Below are 17,674 nucleotides of genomic sequence, written 5' to 3'. Positions count from 1 at the left end.
CACATGTGATGCTTAACAAAAACTCACATGCAAACTTAAAAAAAAAAAAAATTACTTTGTTTTTATTTTTCTGACTATTATTTGACATGTCAGGCTGAAATAACGCCCCGTCCTCCACTGTGGTTATATTCGTGTTTTACAGACACTCTTGTTGTTGATTCGGAGGAGCAGGTCGTATATCTTGCTGTTGTTTGTTTGTACCGTTTAGTCTAACAATATTCAGATTTGAGAGGAAGCTCATTTGCAAATAGGCCGTGGAGCGTCATGTTGTCGGGCCCCGGTCACTGCCGCCGGCCGCATTTGCATTCGGGGCCGTGAACTTCTATTAAACCAGATTAAATTCACCAGGAGATCTGAGAGAGAGAGTAATTAACTCACAACGCTGCCAGAGACTGTCCGACAGAAGCGGCCAATCAGAGAGCAGGGTGACGCATGGATGATGAAGGTGCGAGTTGATGACTCCACTCTGTGTGTGTGTGTGTGTGTGTGTGTGTGTGTGTGTTCGTGTTTGTGTTTGTGTCTGTGTGTGTTTTTGTGACATATCAGGACACACATTTGTATAATGACATTGGTATGACATAGGTATTACAAGAAGAAGGTGACTTATGAGGACATTACCCCATGTCCCCATTTTTCAAAACGCTTCTAAATCATACAGAGTGAGTTTTTTTGAGAAAGTTTCCTGTGAGGGGTAGGTTTAGGGGTAGGGTTGGTGTAGGGCAATAGAAAATACGGTTTGTACAGTATAAAAACCATTACACCTATGGAATGTCCCAACAATTCACAAAAACAAACCTGTGTGTGTGTGTGTGTGTGTGACCTGCCATGTTTGTGTTGAAGAGGATTGTTGGGATGAACACAGAGATTCAGAGTGTAATGACGCACTCTCGTTAATCAGCGCCGCTGTCTGATATCCTGCCGCTCATTAACGCGCCTCTAGAGGTATTATCCAGCTCGGCTTTCTCTGTTTTCACCGGCGCTCTTTCATGTGCTTTACAGCAGCTTTCTTCAGAGCGCAGTCAGACCTCCATCCGGCCTCGATGTGCAAACACACACGCTTTCATACGCCTAATTGGCTTTCATGGTTTTTGTGTGAGTGTGTGGGAGGAATTCTTGCACGAGGACAAAACAGTGTTTTGCATTATAGCTAAATGAGCCTTTAACGGGCTAACACATGTTTAATAAGCCACATCCACTCCTTCAATCACAAACTCAATTTACCCAGAGCCGCCCGCCGCAGAACAGATCCACACCACATCCAACAATCAGGAACATGTACAATTTGTTTTGAAATAAATTAATAATTTAATTCACCAAGGAGGCATTAAACTGATCAAGAGTGACAGCAATGACATGTATAATGTTACAAAATATTTCTATTTCAAATAAATGCTGTTCTTTTGATCTTTCTATTCATCTGTGAATCCTGAAAAATAAAATGTATGACGGTTTCCATAAAAATATTCAGCAGCACAACTGTTTTCAACATTGATAATAATCAGAAATGTGTCTTGAGCAGCAAATCAGCATATTATACTGATTTCTGAAGATCATGTGACACTGAAGACTGGAGTAATGATGCTGAAAATACAGCTGCGCATCACAGAAATAAATAACAATTTAACAGATATTCACATAGAAAACAGTTACTTTAAAGTTGTAATACTATTTCACAATATTACTGTGTTTTTGCTCAAAGTAATGCAGCCTCGTTTTATTAATGCACTTTTTATTATATTTTTTATTTATTTCTGCTGTTTAGACAAAAATGTTTAAAACATAGCTAAAAAAGCAATATATAGCTTATTTATTTATTTGTTTATTTATTTATATTTGATATTTTTATTTTTATAATTTAGTTATTAATTTAAGCATTTTTCTTTTATGTATTATATTTATTAATGTATTTTCTGCTGGTGTACACACACTCACACGCACGCACACACACGCACACACACACACACACACAAACACTCACACACACTCACACACTCAATCACTCACTCACTCACTCACTCACTCACTCACACGCACACACACACACACACACACTTATGGGATTTGGAAAATGGTATATTTGCTGCCCGTCTGAAAGCCTACATGAGCTAAGAGCAATATGTTCTCTTTCTCTCTCAGGTCAGTCGATTCCGCTTCGCAGTTTGCTGAGAACCAACGAGACGTTTTCTGAATATCTGACGAACAGCCTTTCGGTGCCAGACACAGCCACCGCGAGCCTGATGAGGGCCAGAGTCCGGCTCGGTCAGGTACGTCATCCAGAGACAGACGGAGAGCGGCTGTGTGTTTAGTGTGGACTGGAGGAGATCCAGCTTCCCTGAGAGGCCCGACACTCGCTGATCCACCAAAACCCCCATTTTACCTCCGCAATGAAGCCAGATTCAGACTCATCTGAACTTCAAACGCAAGACACAGAAGCCATGATCATTTGTTACAAGATTCAACATGAATCATCAGCTGTTCAGCATTTCAGCTGTACAATATATCAGTTTGTGCATTTGTAAAACTGAAGAAATTAAAAGGTTGCCTTCTCTAGACTGACTTCGATCTTTGATAGCAGCTGGCCATATAACTGATCTCTTGAAATGTTATCTAAATTGTAATATGTGTGTCTGTGGTGTTGTTTAATGTGCTGCAGCTGCCTGCGCTGTCGGCTGATGGAGATCTGCGCTCGGTGCTCTGCGGCCCGTCGGCCGATCGCATCCTGGACTTTAATTCAGCCAATCAGAAAGAGGAGTTTCAGAACATCACATGCTCCCTGACAGCCAATCAGCTTCTTCAGGCCAGACGAGTCTTCATGCAGAATGTGGACAACATCAAACTCCTGAACGCAGTGAGCGACGCCCCTTTATTCCTATGACTTTTTCATGTTTTATGATTACATTCACAAAAAAATACATAAATCAATCAATCAATCAATTAAAAATAAAAAATAAAAAAGTAAAAAAAAATAATTAATTAATTAAATTAAATTAAATTAAATAAAAATGAACAATTAATTGACATCATAACATGAAGGAACATATTAAAATATATATTTTTTAATTTATTGTCATCATCGCTTTGTCATGCTCGCAGATTTGTTAGCTCATTGGCATTTTTTCTTATTATTTTAAACATAAATTAAACATCAAATAAAGTGTCACAAAATATAGAGTAAATATTAATAAATAAATAAAATGTCAAATAATAAAATAAATTGATTCATAAATATAAGCAACATGTAATGTTAATATATAAAGAAATACAATAAAATAAAATATAAAATAAAATAAAATAAAATAAAATAAAACAAAACAAAATAAATTCGTTTTCTGGATTCCATTTCCCCCCCACATTTGAACGTTTCTAGACTTTTTCTAGATTGTGTTTTAATGGTTAAATCAAATTGAATTTAATTTAATATAAAAAAATAAAATTAAATAGTAGTCAAAAAGCATTTCTAATCATGAAACTTGTACACTTTATATTGACGATTTATTGAAAGTTTACAAAAGAATTACATGTTTAGGGCCCTTTGAAGTCTGTTTTATTTTTCCCAAATTCTGTGTTTTTAGTTTAAACTTTTCTTCCGTTCCATTTTAATAGTTAATGTAATCAATTGAATTCATAAAACGTAAAAATTCACAAAACAATTATTTATTAACATTTTTGCAATAATAGGGCCCAATAAAATATTTATTTATTTGTTTATTTATTTATTTTCAGAATTGTTATGTTGTCCGTTTTAATTGTTCTGGATTTATGATTTAATACAAATTTACAAAATACTATCAAAATAGCAATAATCAGATAAATGCATGAAACATTAACCTTTCACAAAATATTTAATGCAATTGAAAGTGATCTAACATTTAGTCATAAATGCAATTAAATGAAAATTTAAGATATCATTATTTTTTTATTATTTTATTAAGTGTATTCCTCTGTCTGAACCTCGCTTTCCCTCTAAAGTAATGCTATTGAGTGTGTGAAGGTCACAGTGATAGACACAGAGATAGCGGCGGCTAAGAGGCCAGTGAATGGGACTTTATTAAGGTTGTTTTAACTGCGTGACATCCCGGGCTCTGAGAATAAACTCTGGAAATCGAATGATCTTTATAGATTTAACCGTACTTAGCTTCACTTCAGTAATACAGTCTTAATCTCTGGCTCGGTGAGGCAGAGCCCATGTAATACACAATTAAGCTCAGAAAAAATCAGCAATACTGAAATGAGTTTTTTTTTCTTTTCTCCTGATTCAGCTTCCATCAGCACTGGGTCTGAACCGGCTGGAGGTGACCGCTCTGATGGGCCAAACCAGCGCTCACATCGCTCCGCTCATAACCGGGGTGAGTTCTCTGCCTCTCTGTGTTTTGCAGGAATAGGACGCAGCAGTGTGTCCCTTGAGTTTTCACGTTAGAGGCACAAATACACCTATTAGATATGATGGATAAACAGACACTCTTCCTACCAACCAGACCGTCTCAGAAAATAAGTAAATACTGTAATCATCTTCTATTTCCACTCTACCTACTGTTTTATTATTAAAATATTGTGTTTTATTATTTTTTTTCAAATAGATATGTATTTTTTTTTTTACATTTACCTATTTTATTGTATTTAATACAACATAATTAATAACTAATTCCAAAGTTTGAAAACAGGATTCACAAAAAAAAAAAAATAATAATACAATTAATTCATAATAATAATAATAATAATAAAATAACACAAAAATAATAATACATAAAAAATATAAATAATAAATAAATACATACTTTTAAATAATTAATAGAAAATAAAATCCTCTACATGATTTTGTTTATGAAATGCAATACTGTTAAAACTGTTAAACAAGTTTTATTATTTTAGTGGCTGTCAAATGATTCATCGTGATTAATCACATCCAAAATAAAAGTGTTTGTTTACATAATATATGTGTGTGTGCTGTGAATATTTATTATGTAAATATGAAAACACACATATGCATGTATATATTTATGAAAAATATATTTTGTTTATATTTAAAATATGTATGTTTATATATAATATAAATTATACATGAAAAAAAAAATATATATATATATATGTAATGTAAATATTTTTAGCTCAACATTCAGGTTATGGAAGTAAAAATCCCAATAGTTTTCTCCATAGAGAAATTACGTGTTTTTAAATATTTCAAGACAGACCTATCGTGAGCACAGAGGCTGAAAAAGTCAATATAAAAAAGTGTTTAATTGTCATATTCCCAATGAAAATAATTCTGGAGACAAAGCCACTAATCGCTGTTACCATGGATACAGGAAACTTCCCATAAAGCATTGCGAATGACGTAATACAGTAGCACAGCCTCCAGTGGGTTCAGATCATCGGCCGATGAGCTCCTTCATCTGTTTGCATCTCAAAAGTGCTGCACAAGAGAACAACCAATGTGCAACGACAGACGGCTACAACATCTGATGCAACACACTGAATGACCCCAGTCTGCTCACGAAGTGCACAAAATGCCACGAGGACATCAATAGCTACATTTGCATGCACCCAGATCTGTTTATAATTGGATTAGTGGCTCAGTCGGCCTGTAAACACACCAATCAATCTGAACGAGCTCGAATCGAATCAACGTTTGATCAGATTTAAAGGGGCAGTGTAGACCTGGAATAATCTGATCAACCGGAAGCCATTAAAAGAATAGTTCACCTAACAATGAACATTTACTGAATATGTGCTCGCCCTCGGGCCATCCGAGATGTGGACGAGTTTGTTTCTTCATCAGATTTGGAGAAATGTAGCACTGCATCAGTGTCTCAGCAATGGATGCTCTGCAGTGAATGGGTGCCGTCAGAACGAGAGTCCAAACAGCTGATAAAACATCACAATAATCCACACCACTCCAGTCCATCAGTTAACATATTGTGAAGCCAAAAGCTGTGTGTTTGTAAGAATAACCCTTCCTCCAGTGAAAAAGTCATTTGGACTGAATCAGGAGAGAAATATGCACAGATAAAAAACAGTCCAAACAGCTCTAAACAAATACGTGGTAGGATTTTGATGTGAGAGACAACAGGAGATGGACGTTTTCACTGGAGGAAGCGTTATTATGGATTATGGACTCATATTTTAGCTGGAAGCAACGGTTTGAAGATAAATGCATCAGCTTTTGGCTTCTCCAGATGGTAACTGATGGACTGGAGTGCTGTGGGTTACTTGTGGATTATTGTGATGTTTTCTCCATTTCTCCAAATCTGAACTCATTCTTTTTGGATGAACTATTTCTTCAAGCATGTAAACACTTGAATCGGACTATTTTCAAAAAGCACCGTGACGTGTATTGTTCAACATGAATGCGTGTGCGTTTATTTACCTCTCGTGTCTTGAACTGTTCAGTGGAGGAGATGGAATATTTACTAAATATCTGCTAAAAAAAACCCTCTTCTGACATGAATATCAGCTTTCTGTGCACGCGCTGAGGTTTTGTTCGGGATATGAGTAATGCTGCACGTGCAAAGACATACATTATATGAATCAGATACAACATTTAGAAAATCAAATCAGATTGATGCATCGAGTAACAATTGAGCTCTACTCACATACACTGTAACAAAACACTATTTCAGTCTTTCTTCAACATTTCACATTTAAATCAATGTGTTCTTGGTAATTGAATTGACATTCACTAGCGATTTCTGAGTGAAAAGTGTTTCTACACCAAATTGTTTAGTTTGTTCTGAGCTCGGGAACATTGTGAATGCAGACATTCAAACATGAAGACCAAAATGAAATGCATTTTATAATCAATGTCAAGGGTTTCAGAATGTGCCCTTGTTTTGGATTCAGTTATGTCATGTTCAGTGCTTCATGGGGTGACTGTTCATTTCCTCACAGAAGAACTGAAGTAGTCTTGCATTATTTGTTGTCTGATGTTCAAATACTTCTTGGTCCAAATCAATACAACTGTCCATTTGTGAAAGATACAATCAAACTCCTGAACACTCAAACGCGTTTTCATATGCAGTAAACTTTAAATACATGCCTTTTATACTAATAGTTATACTGTTGTACAATTCATCTGAGAGCTGGTTGGTCTGGTTCAAGGTTTAGATCTGAATGTGGAGAAAATGAAGGGAAAACACTTCAGGAACCAAGGGCACTTAAAAAGTGGGCCGTCGCTGTTGTGCTCGATTCTCCGCGCTTCTCTGCAGTCCATTACGCTGTTTGCATGCCAGTGGCCATATAAATAAAACCTGCTGGAAAGTAATATACCGTCTCATTTGGTGTTAACACAACAGCTGTCACCTCCGTTCTGAACGAACAGGCTTTATGTCTGTTATGCTCGTTAAGTGAGACTGAAACACAGTTTGCGCTTTGCGTTCCCATTATGAAGGTGCTGTCCTGATCACGCACCAAAAACCATTTCACCTTTCCAAGGTTTGGCATTAGCAGCTATAGCCGCCGGGCCAACAGATGCAAAGCACAGATGCACTTATATTACACCGACACGCGTGCAGCATTAATTAATAACATTACACGGTGATATTCAGTCATGGGATGGACAAATGTTTGCTTAAGCGTATCTCACGAGACTGCAGAAGCGGTGTGTTTTCACGAGATGTTTTATTTCATCTTCCTGTCTGGACAAAAACACTAAAGCAATGGGTCACGGGCAGCACAAATGCAAAATCTACATAATAAACTGAACTAAATACGCTACTGTTCAAAAGTTTGGAGATTTTGGAAGAAATTAATAATTTTATTCAGCAAAAAAGCATTGAATTGATAAAAAACGACAGTAAGGATATGTATAATCAATGTTGGGGAAAGTTAATTTTAAAAGTAATGCATTATAGTGTTACGTTACTCCCTAAAAAGTACTTTGACACTGAACACTGGAGTAATGATGCTGAAAATTCAGCTTTATATCACAGAAATATATTTAATTTTACAGTACATTCACATAGAAATCAGCTGTTTTAGATTGTAATAATATTTCAAATTTTTACTGTTTTTTTTATTGATTAAATTAATGTCGTTATTCCCTAAAAAAGTAATGAATTACATTACTTTGTTGCTTTCTATTGAAAGTAATGCAAACTATTACTTCTGTGTTACTTTTTCTCATCTGGGCTGGGCTTGCTTGTTTGTATTTAATAAAAAAAGTTATATTTTTGGCAAATGTAAAAGCACTTTCACACCAAAAGTGAAATGAGTAAAGGATGCAATTTAAAAAGTAATGGGTTACTTTACTAGTTACTTGAAAAAAAGTAATCTGACATAACTTGCGTTACATATAATGCGTTACCCCCAGCACTGTTTATAATGTTACAAAAGGTTTATATTTCAAATAAATGCTGTTCTTTTGAACTTTCTATTCATCTTTGAATCCTGAACAATAAAATGTATCACAGTTTCCACAAAAATATCCAGCAGCACAACTGTTTTCAACATTGATGATAATAATCAGAAATGTTTCTCGAGCAGCAAATCGGCATATTATACTGATTTCTGAAGATCATGTGACACTGAAGACTAGAGTAATGCTGAAAATACAGCTGCGTATCACAGGAATAAATTACAGTTTAACAGATATTTACATAGAAAACAGCTATTTTAGATTGTAATAATATTTCACATTTTTACATTTTTTACTGTATTTTTGATCAAGTTTCTGAATGTGTTCATGGAGGTTTTCCCTTTTTTTTGTCCACACAGATGTCTAACTTTAGGTCTTCAGTGCTGCTGAGTGCAGTAGAGACGTTGGACTTCAAGTCGGATCCGTTCGGGAGCCTCACTCAGCTGATGTGTGGAACAGACTTTAACTCGACGAGTAGAGCTACTGTGAGAAGCGCGTCGACAGAATCAGACCAACAAAACACACGCACCGCAACAGCTGACAGCACCAACACAACCAGCACCAACACCAGTAAGAGCTGATTCCTCAGTCCGACTCAGTTACCGGTAACATTCATTGTGTGACATAACTAAAATTGAATAGTGGACTTCATAATATTCAAGTGGGTTATGATATTATTAGTTTTCTTAAGAAGAAGTTTTCTTATTGTCCTTAATGTCGACTTGTAGTGTACGTCAAATCATAAGTATATATGTTTAACAAACTGTACATTTACATTTACATTTAGTCATTTAGCAGACGCTTTTATCCAAAGCGACTTACAAATGAGGACAATAAAAGCAGTCAAAACTAACAAAAGAGCAACAATATATAAGTGCAAATGACAAGTCTCGGTTAGCCTAACGCAGTACACGTAGCAAGGTATATATATACGTATACATGTTATACACACACACATATACACACACATATACACACACACACACAAAGAAAAACAAGTAGATAGAATAGAAAAAATAGAAAGCTAGTGTTACTTTTTTAAATAAAAAAGAAGATAAATGGATAAAGTAGAATTAAAATATAATAAAAAGTGCTAGAGTTAGAGGGTCAAATAAAGATGGAACATATGTGTTTTTAGTCGTACTTGCATAAAATGCATTTATGAAATAAAAGTTAACTTAAGTGCGCTTAGAGAGAGAGATGCTTTCATAACACACTTAAGTACACGTTTAAAAGTAACCTTTGCAATAATGTCAAAATAAAATTTAAGTACATTTTAAATATTTTGTTGTGTTTTAAAGTACACTTATTTTGATGTGGTGACTAACATACTAAAGCACATGTAAAGCACCCCATTCTCATTTTAACTGTAGTGTGTTATTCAATATTACATATAATGTTAATATATTTTAAATATACTAAATTGTAACTTTAACATTATAAAGGTGTAAATAAGACTGTAATTAAATAAATTACATACAAGTTTCAATATAAATGGTATTAAAATAGTAGTTCTCTTAAAAGTAATTCCTTAAGTTATTATGGAACTATGTACTTAAGTCCTACATCAAAATAAGTGTACTTCTTAAAAGCATGACAAAATATTAATAAAACATAATGATTGAAAATGTACTTTAAAATAAAATGTTTGGTTACACTTTATTTTAAGGTGTCCTTGTTACAGTGTAATTATACATTTAAGTACTAAGTGATATTAATTAACTACATGTACTTACTATATGGTTAGGTTTAGGATTAGGGTTCGGCTTAGGGTTACTTGCATGTAATTATTCATAATTAATTGTTATTATAATAGTAAGTACATGTCACATGTGTAACAAGGACACCTTAAAATAAAGTGCTACCAAACATTTAATTTGACAACATTACAAATTGCACTTTTTTAAAAACTGTACTTAAGTGTGTACTTAAGTCTTACTTAAGTGAGTAAAAAAAACACAAAAATTCAGCTTAATGCATTTAATATAAACCTAAACAATAATACACTTAAAGTTAGAGTAGGCTTTTAATTTAAACTTAAACTATAATACACATAAAGCTAGAGTAGGCTTTTAATATAAACTTAAACTATAATATGGGTTTGGTGTAGGGTTACTTGCATGTAATTATTCATAATTAATTGTTATTATAATAGTAAGTACATGTCACATGTGTAACAAGGACACCTTAAAATAAAGTGCTACCAAACATTTAATTTGACAACATTACAAATTGCACTTTTTTAAAAACTGTACTTAAGTGTGTACTTAAGTCTTACTTAAGTGAGTAAAAAAAACACAAAAATTCAGCTTAATGCATTTAATATAAACCTAAACAATAATACACTTAAAGTTAGAGTAGGCTTTTAATTTAAACTTAAACTATAATACACATAAAGCTAGAGTAGGCTTTTAATATAAACCTAAACAATAATACACTTAAAGCTAGAGTAGGCTTTTAATTTAAACTTAATCTATAATATGAGTAAAGCTAGAGTTGGCTTTTAATATAAACTTAAACGATAATACACTTAAAACTAGAGTAGGCTTTCAGAGAGGCTAGCAATAGCAAGCTAGCTTTGAAAGCATAATATCTCACCCTTCATGCAAATCACTCTCCAAAGCCACGCCTCCTCCGAAACACATGACCATGCACAGGCAGAGCAGAGGCTAACCAGCGTTGGTGAAGAGTTGAAAGCAACTCTGTCAGATTGCCTCATGTCTCATTTACCGGTGAGAAAACATTACAGTACAAAGTGCATAATATTACAGTAATAATGCTTGATGGTGTGCGGAGGTCTGCAAATGCATACATTGACAGGCAGGTAGGACACCCTATCGTAGCCCTCAGACCGAGGAATATGATTGGATGAACATTTTATGGTCCTAAGCCTTCCACAGACGATATAAATACATTTAGACCACTTAATTTAGTGATTGTTATCGGGATGTGAAGAGACTTTCAACCAGCATAACAAAAAAAAAACTACCATGCGATTAAGTATACTCTTTTAAATACATCATTTCTGTAATAAGTACTGTTTTTAAAAGTATGCTTAAGTGTACTACTTTCTCACAAAGGATATCATTCATTTAAATGTTAATAATTTAAGCCGTTACTCAGTTATTTTCCACTCCAGTGAGCTGTTAAACATTCCCAGTGGATCATTTGGATTTAATTGGAGAATCTAGTTAACTGACTAGTGACTAGTTCACTAAGCAGAAAGTGGTTGATGTTGTTTGTTTGTTTACAGCGTCTCGTGTGTTTGAACAGAACGCTGAATATCAGGAGGACCGAGTTAATTAGCGGCTCTGTTGGGCCGCTCTGTTAATTGCCTTCTCTTTGAAACTGCAGTAAATAGGATTGGCTGTTTCTCCCCGAGCACTGCTGCGGCTTTCTGTTGTTCTGACACCGCAAATCACACAAACCGCGCTGCATTGTGCTCGGGTCTGTTTTGGTGGCTTCTCGGCCCTGTTGGCATGCTGATGGGATCACGCTGTCTCTCTGAATCGGCCGTGCCGGGATTGTAAGCGTGTATGCTGGGATGTGTCAGTCGACGAGGCCACGTTGACGTCTCTCTGGTGGGAGAGCAGACAGATGCGTTATGAAATAGAGAACGCGTGTTTGTGCATCTGCTGTACATAATGGGGAATTTAGCTGCGCTGGGAGATTTGGTTGCGCTGTTGATCTTTCAGTAAATCAGCAGAACGCTCCTCTGTGTGTCGTGTGATGCATATACTAATAAAACAGTAGCAGTGAGTGCCACGGAAGTCAAAAGTCAGAAATCAGAGTGATTGCATCTGTTTAATTCTCAAATGCACTTCTTTCAATCGAGCAGTGATTGTGTTTTTCATTCTGACACATACTGTATCTGCAGATGTACATTGGGACTGTGTCACATTTGTCATCTGCCACCAGTGATTTATGTAAATTTCGAATGGCACGTGTGATATAAAGATATGAAAAGTGGCCCTTGTTTTCCTAAACACAAGCTGTTTTCCTCTACTGTAGTATCAGATTAGGGTTACCAATCTTTGCATTTTTCTCAATTATAATAATGCACATTTTGAGCTATCATTTAGTGATGCTCATTTTAGTATTTGCAGTTGTGTTATTGTTAACTAAAACTGTAAAAAAAAATCGTTTTCATTAACTGAAATAAAGCTGCAAATTAGGGCTTCACAATTTTTTTTTACAATTTAAAGTGTTATTTTAAAAAAAGTATTTGTTTTGGTGTTTTTTTTGTGGCTGCACAATGTTAGAATTATCTGTCAATAAGTCTGTAAAATAATAAGGCGTTAAAATAATATTAACATTATTATTATTATTAATACTACTACTACTACTAATAATAATGATGATAAAATTTACTAAAAAACTAAACAGGACATTTTACTATAGTAATACTATATTTTTAATTAACTATAACCCTGATTGAATACAACTAGCATGTACTCTCATCATTTACTCACCTTCATATTGTTCCAAATGGCACAAAACACAGAATGCAAATGACGATATTTTTTAATATTCTCTGATCTATTCTCACAATATATTCTCTGACTTCTATCACAACATTGTGATAATTTTCACACTTCGAAATGTTCAAAAAGACATTGTATATGTAATATGAATACAAATTATTTATCCTAAAGAGGCACAATCACTTTATATGATGACCAAATTTTAATATAGTTTATATAATTATTTTACATTACAAGTTATATAGTTATTTAAGTCATTGTTATTATATTTTTATATAGTTATAATTATTATGAACCCCGATCAACACACATAGAGCATATGAAATATCAAAATATCAAAAACATGAACAATCCTCACCGTTTCTCAAGCGTCAGTCACTCCCATCTCATGTGCATCTTGAGTCTGCGTCTGAACCTGTTCTTGCGGTTGTGTTTTATTCATGCACATGCACTCGTCTGTCTCTGCAGGTGAGTTCTGTGAAAACCTGATGGACATGCTGGAGGGCACTTCCAGCCTGCGTCTGCTCTGGAGGACCTTCCGGCCGTTCCTGCTGGGAAAGATCCTCTACGCTCCTGACACTAATGTTACACGCAGCATCGTCACAGAGGTACACGTGCAAACACAGACACAGAGGGACGCTAATGCAGTGCATCTGAATAAGAAGAGCACAGACTCTCATTGCGTGAAAGTTGTGAAAAGTTGTATGTTGCAGTGCTGACATGCTTTCAGAAAGATGCAGGTTATTTTCTGCTCATGAGCCGCAGCTGCACTGAAAGAACATGAATGGACAGGGATGACCTGCTGCTGCATCCACGAAAATAAGAAAGAAGCGTAGACATTTTGTAAGATTACTTCTTTCTTATTTTATTTATTTTTTGATCCAGCCCTGGGTCGTCTCTGTACATGTCCTTAAAAAAACAAAAACAACAAAAACAAATTCTTAAGATAACATATGAGAACTTTTCTCAAGAATTGCGTCTAGGAACATTTCTACAAACTCCTTACGAAATGTCTTACCTTCTAGGAAGTACAAATGTTCCTAAATGGAATTCTTGAGAAATTCTTAAGTTCTCAGACATTTTCTTAAGCTTTCATATTTTTTTTCATCTTATATATTTCATCTTCATATATATATAAATAGTTTTTTGTTTTTTTTGTACCAGGACGACCTTAGAAAATTCAAAATATTTCTTGTTTTGATGAATCCAGCCCCAGGTAAAATCTAAAAACAACAACAAAGTAAAACAAAACAAAACAAAACGTACTTGACAACAGAAAATGCTTAATAACTTTCAATTCTGAATTTATCAAGCATTGCATTTCAGAGCATTGGTACGACCGTCTTAGAATTTATCTTGCAAAATGTCAACGTCCAAGAAGTTTGTACAAATATTCCTAAACACAGTTCTTGAGAAATTCTTCAATTCTCAAATATTTTCTTGAGAACAATATTTATTTAATTAATTATTATATGTACTGTATGTACGTAAGCTAAATTTAAGAATTTCTTTCAAATGTTCCTAAATGCAATTCTTGAGAAATTCTTAAGTTCTCAAATATATATATATTTAGTTTGTTTTAGCAGAAGTACAGGTACACTCTTGGTCTGTCTTAACTTCTGTATTATTTGAATGAAACCAGCCCCAAGGGGTCCCTGTACATCAGCTAAAACAAAACAAAATGTTTTTTTAAATATTTGAGAAAACTTAATTTCTCAAGAATTTTGTTTACGAACATTTGTACAAACTTCAGAACTGATATTTTACAAACAATTCTTAAGTTCTCAAGAAGTTATAGTATGAGTTAAGTATATTAAGTATAGTAGAAGTTAAGTATATTTTGTATATCTTTGTTTTTTTTAACATTTACGTTTAAGAATTTTCAAATTCTACAAACTCTTGAGAAATTCTTACGAAGGTTTTGTTGATTGATGTGATTGTATGGTGATTCTTGCCAAAGACTCACTAATCAGCTCAATGAAAAACTCCTCTAATGCTGAATTATCCAGTGTTATAGCGGCGCATGGAAATATTTGACCACAGCAATCGGTCAGTCAGAATCCAGTATTCCAGTGAGATGGGCTGCCTACTGAGTGCACTGAACAGTCTTCTGCATGCGTTTAATGCAGTGTCTCTGTCATCAGGCCAACCGCACATTTGACGCGCTGGCTAAAGTGGGCGAACTAGCAGAGGCCTGGCTGGAGAATGAAGACGTGCTCTGGGATTTCTTCAACAACAGCACACAGATCAACACACTGAGGGTGAGAGCTTTTTATTCACAGGATGAACTATAAAGAGTGTAAATGCATCACGCAGAACAAGGGTTAACGGAGCCGACAAATCATGCAACTCTCCTGTGTCGTCTGTGTGAGCAACATGACTTAACATGACACGTTTTTCATCAAATGAATGCATTTATGAGACGGTAGGCAGCTGCCGATGCATATGCATGAATAAGATTATCCACCAATAAAGCCAGCACTAAACAGAACTTGCTTTTGTCCATCAGGAATAGATTTGATTGTAAAAAGTGGGTGTTGCAAACTAAATGCAGGCGGATTTGAAGGCAAGTTTGCAAGATGCTGTTGCAAGGGAAGGGGATGTTAATATGTTTGGTTAAAGATTACAAGGGTGCAAAAAAAAGTGCATTGATAAATCATTTATTATAAATAGGCAAGGCAAGTTTATTTATATTGCACATTTCATAAACAATGTTAATTCAAAATGCTTTGCATAAAGAGGATTTAAAAAATCACACAATAATCACAACAGATGCACAATAAATAAAAATAATAACATGCGTAAGAAATAACAATAAAAATTGATTTAAAATGAAAAAATGGTTTAAAAATGTATTAAATACCGCAACTTTTTTTGTTTAAAAAAATGATTTATTAAAAAAATGTTAAGAGAGTGAATTGTGAACCAAGAATACACAGACGTGTCTGAAGTTATACTCTGAATTTCGAATGAAACCACTTAGTAACATGGATTATGAATTACATCAAACACAAATTCACATGAATCAACATAAGTCAATAACACGAGGTAAAAGAGTACTTTTCCTTATCAGTCCCGTCAGGATTTCATGGGACTTTTTTCCTGACTTTGCACCCCAAAATGACTGAATTTGCTTCTCCTTTTCTCAAAAATTGCGGTAACATTTGCGCACCGAAAAACAATTGGTGCAGGATTTAATTTGAGGCTATTTTCACTGTAGATTTCCCAAATAACTGCAAAGAAGCTGCATGCCACGCGTTGAATTAAATGTGAAATTTGAATTCCAATATAATGCACTCCAATAATGAAAAATAAATTTTTTACTGCATGCAGCAAAATTCTTTACTCGCGTACAATGCACAGAGAGCACGTTTGTTTTCAGAGGCCTGGATCCTGGAGAGAGAAGAGAGAGTGGCAGGATCTGTGATGGTAATCTAATGCTACTAGCTCACACAGATCTATCACTATTTTCTCCGGCGGTCCGCAGGGTAATTCTCTTGAGATCAGCGGCGCTGCCCTTGTCCCGCTGCAGCACGAGCACGCCCGCACACTGAATTTGATGTCCTGTGAAATAAAGCCCAGCGATCTGACTACAGATCTAAAATACTCCCCGGTGACCTTGGATGCCCTCGCCGTGTATTCTGGCCGTCTAATTGAGTGTTCACCCTGGTGAGCTTCCTTGGCCAGTACAACATCCTTATCCTCGTCGTCATCAAAGCTAGCAGTGCAAGAGCATTCCCTCTCTCGCTCAGGGGCATCGCAACCAGGCGAAAAGGGGGACAGAGTGCATAGGGCGGCCTAGAGGCTTAGAGGGGACCACCACAATGTCCCTAGGGGGCCCCATAGCAAATTATGTTGCCCAGAATCCCTAGTGACTCCTCTGGTCTCGCTTCCTATAGAGCAGACAAGAACTAGCAGGTACAGCATCATCATATTTTCTTTTTATCATGGTTTTGAAACCTGTAAAGTCAATGTTTCCATTCTGGCCACACTGAAGGGTCTTCAAAGATAAATCACACCTGTGGGTCAATTTCCTTATACTTCCAAGACTTCTAACAAATCTTTAACAAAAATAAAATGGCACCTTCTGCAACCATAGGTTGCCCACTACCAGTGTTTATTTTGCTGACGAAAACAAGACGATAACGAAATAAAAACGTGTTTTGAATGACAAAAACTATGACGGAAAAGTAAAAAAATGTCAGTATCTGGGAGTAAGAGAAGAGCAGACATGTGGATACATTTGAAATGCACGGTTATCCAAACGAGAACTCAATACGGTCCGTTTTTCTGAGCGCGCACAGAAAAGCGCCTCTCACCAGCCTGGTCTCATGTTTATACGTAGGTATTAATACTTAACATTTACAAGCACAAAACGTACACTTTTGTACGTTTTTATTAATGCTAAAACGTACAATTTCAACATTTAAAATGTACAAATCGCTACGTATTTTTAGCTAAAAAACGTACAAATATTTACGTATCTTTTATATCATCAAGATATTCGTATCAATGCATTTTTATCATTTTATCAATAAGCGATTTCGATTTTTAGACCACTTAACCTGCCCCCAAACCTTAAACTACCCATATAGTGAATATAAAAGGATGTAAAAAACAAATGACCGAAATACGCAGGAAAATAACCATTTTAGTAACAATATAGCATTACAATATTTTTATAATCGCTAATTCCACTCCTACCTATAAACCTAAACATTTCTGTACAGTATAAGAAAAACATGACAGACAGATAAATGCAATTACAATATTTTTTTCATTGCAAAACTGTCAAAAGCAGTACCAAAAATAATCCAAATGACGATGCGTTGCACCCGCA

General features: G+C 35.1%; 1 protein-coding gene across 1 annotated transcript in view; it reads left to right on the top strand.

Moving 5' to 3' along the window:
* LOC107570626 (ATP-binding cassette sub-family A member 1) overlaps positions 1-17,674 on the top strand; it is a 128,946-nt gene that overhangs the window by 13,009 nt on the left and 98,263 nt on the right. The window contains 7 exon segments of the mRNA XM_071582353.1: positions 2,137-2,264; positions 2,654-2,848; positions 4,260-4,346; positions 8,710-8,920; positions 13,303-13,442; positions 14,979-15,095; positions 16,322-16,503. Coding sequence (XP_071438454.1) covers positions 2,137-2,264; positions 2,654-2,848; positions 4,260-4,346; positions 8,710-8,920; positions 13,303-13,442; positions 14,979-15,095; positions 16,322-16,503 — 1,060 coding nt within the window.

The sequence above is a fragment of the Sinocyclocheilus grahami genome, unplaced genomic scaffold, assembly GCF_001515645.1.
Source record: "Sinocyclocheilus grahami isolate Dianchi unplaced genomic scaffold, SAMN03320097.WGS_v1.1 scaffold1485.1, whole genome shotgun sequence".
Lineage (NCBI taxonomy): Eukaryota > Metazoa > Chordata > Actinopteri > Cypriniformes > Cyprinidae > Sinocyclocheilus > Sinocyclocheilus grahami.
Note: the sequence above shows the minus strand (reverse complement) of the source record. Positions and strands in the feature narration are given on the sequence as shown.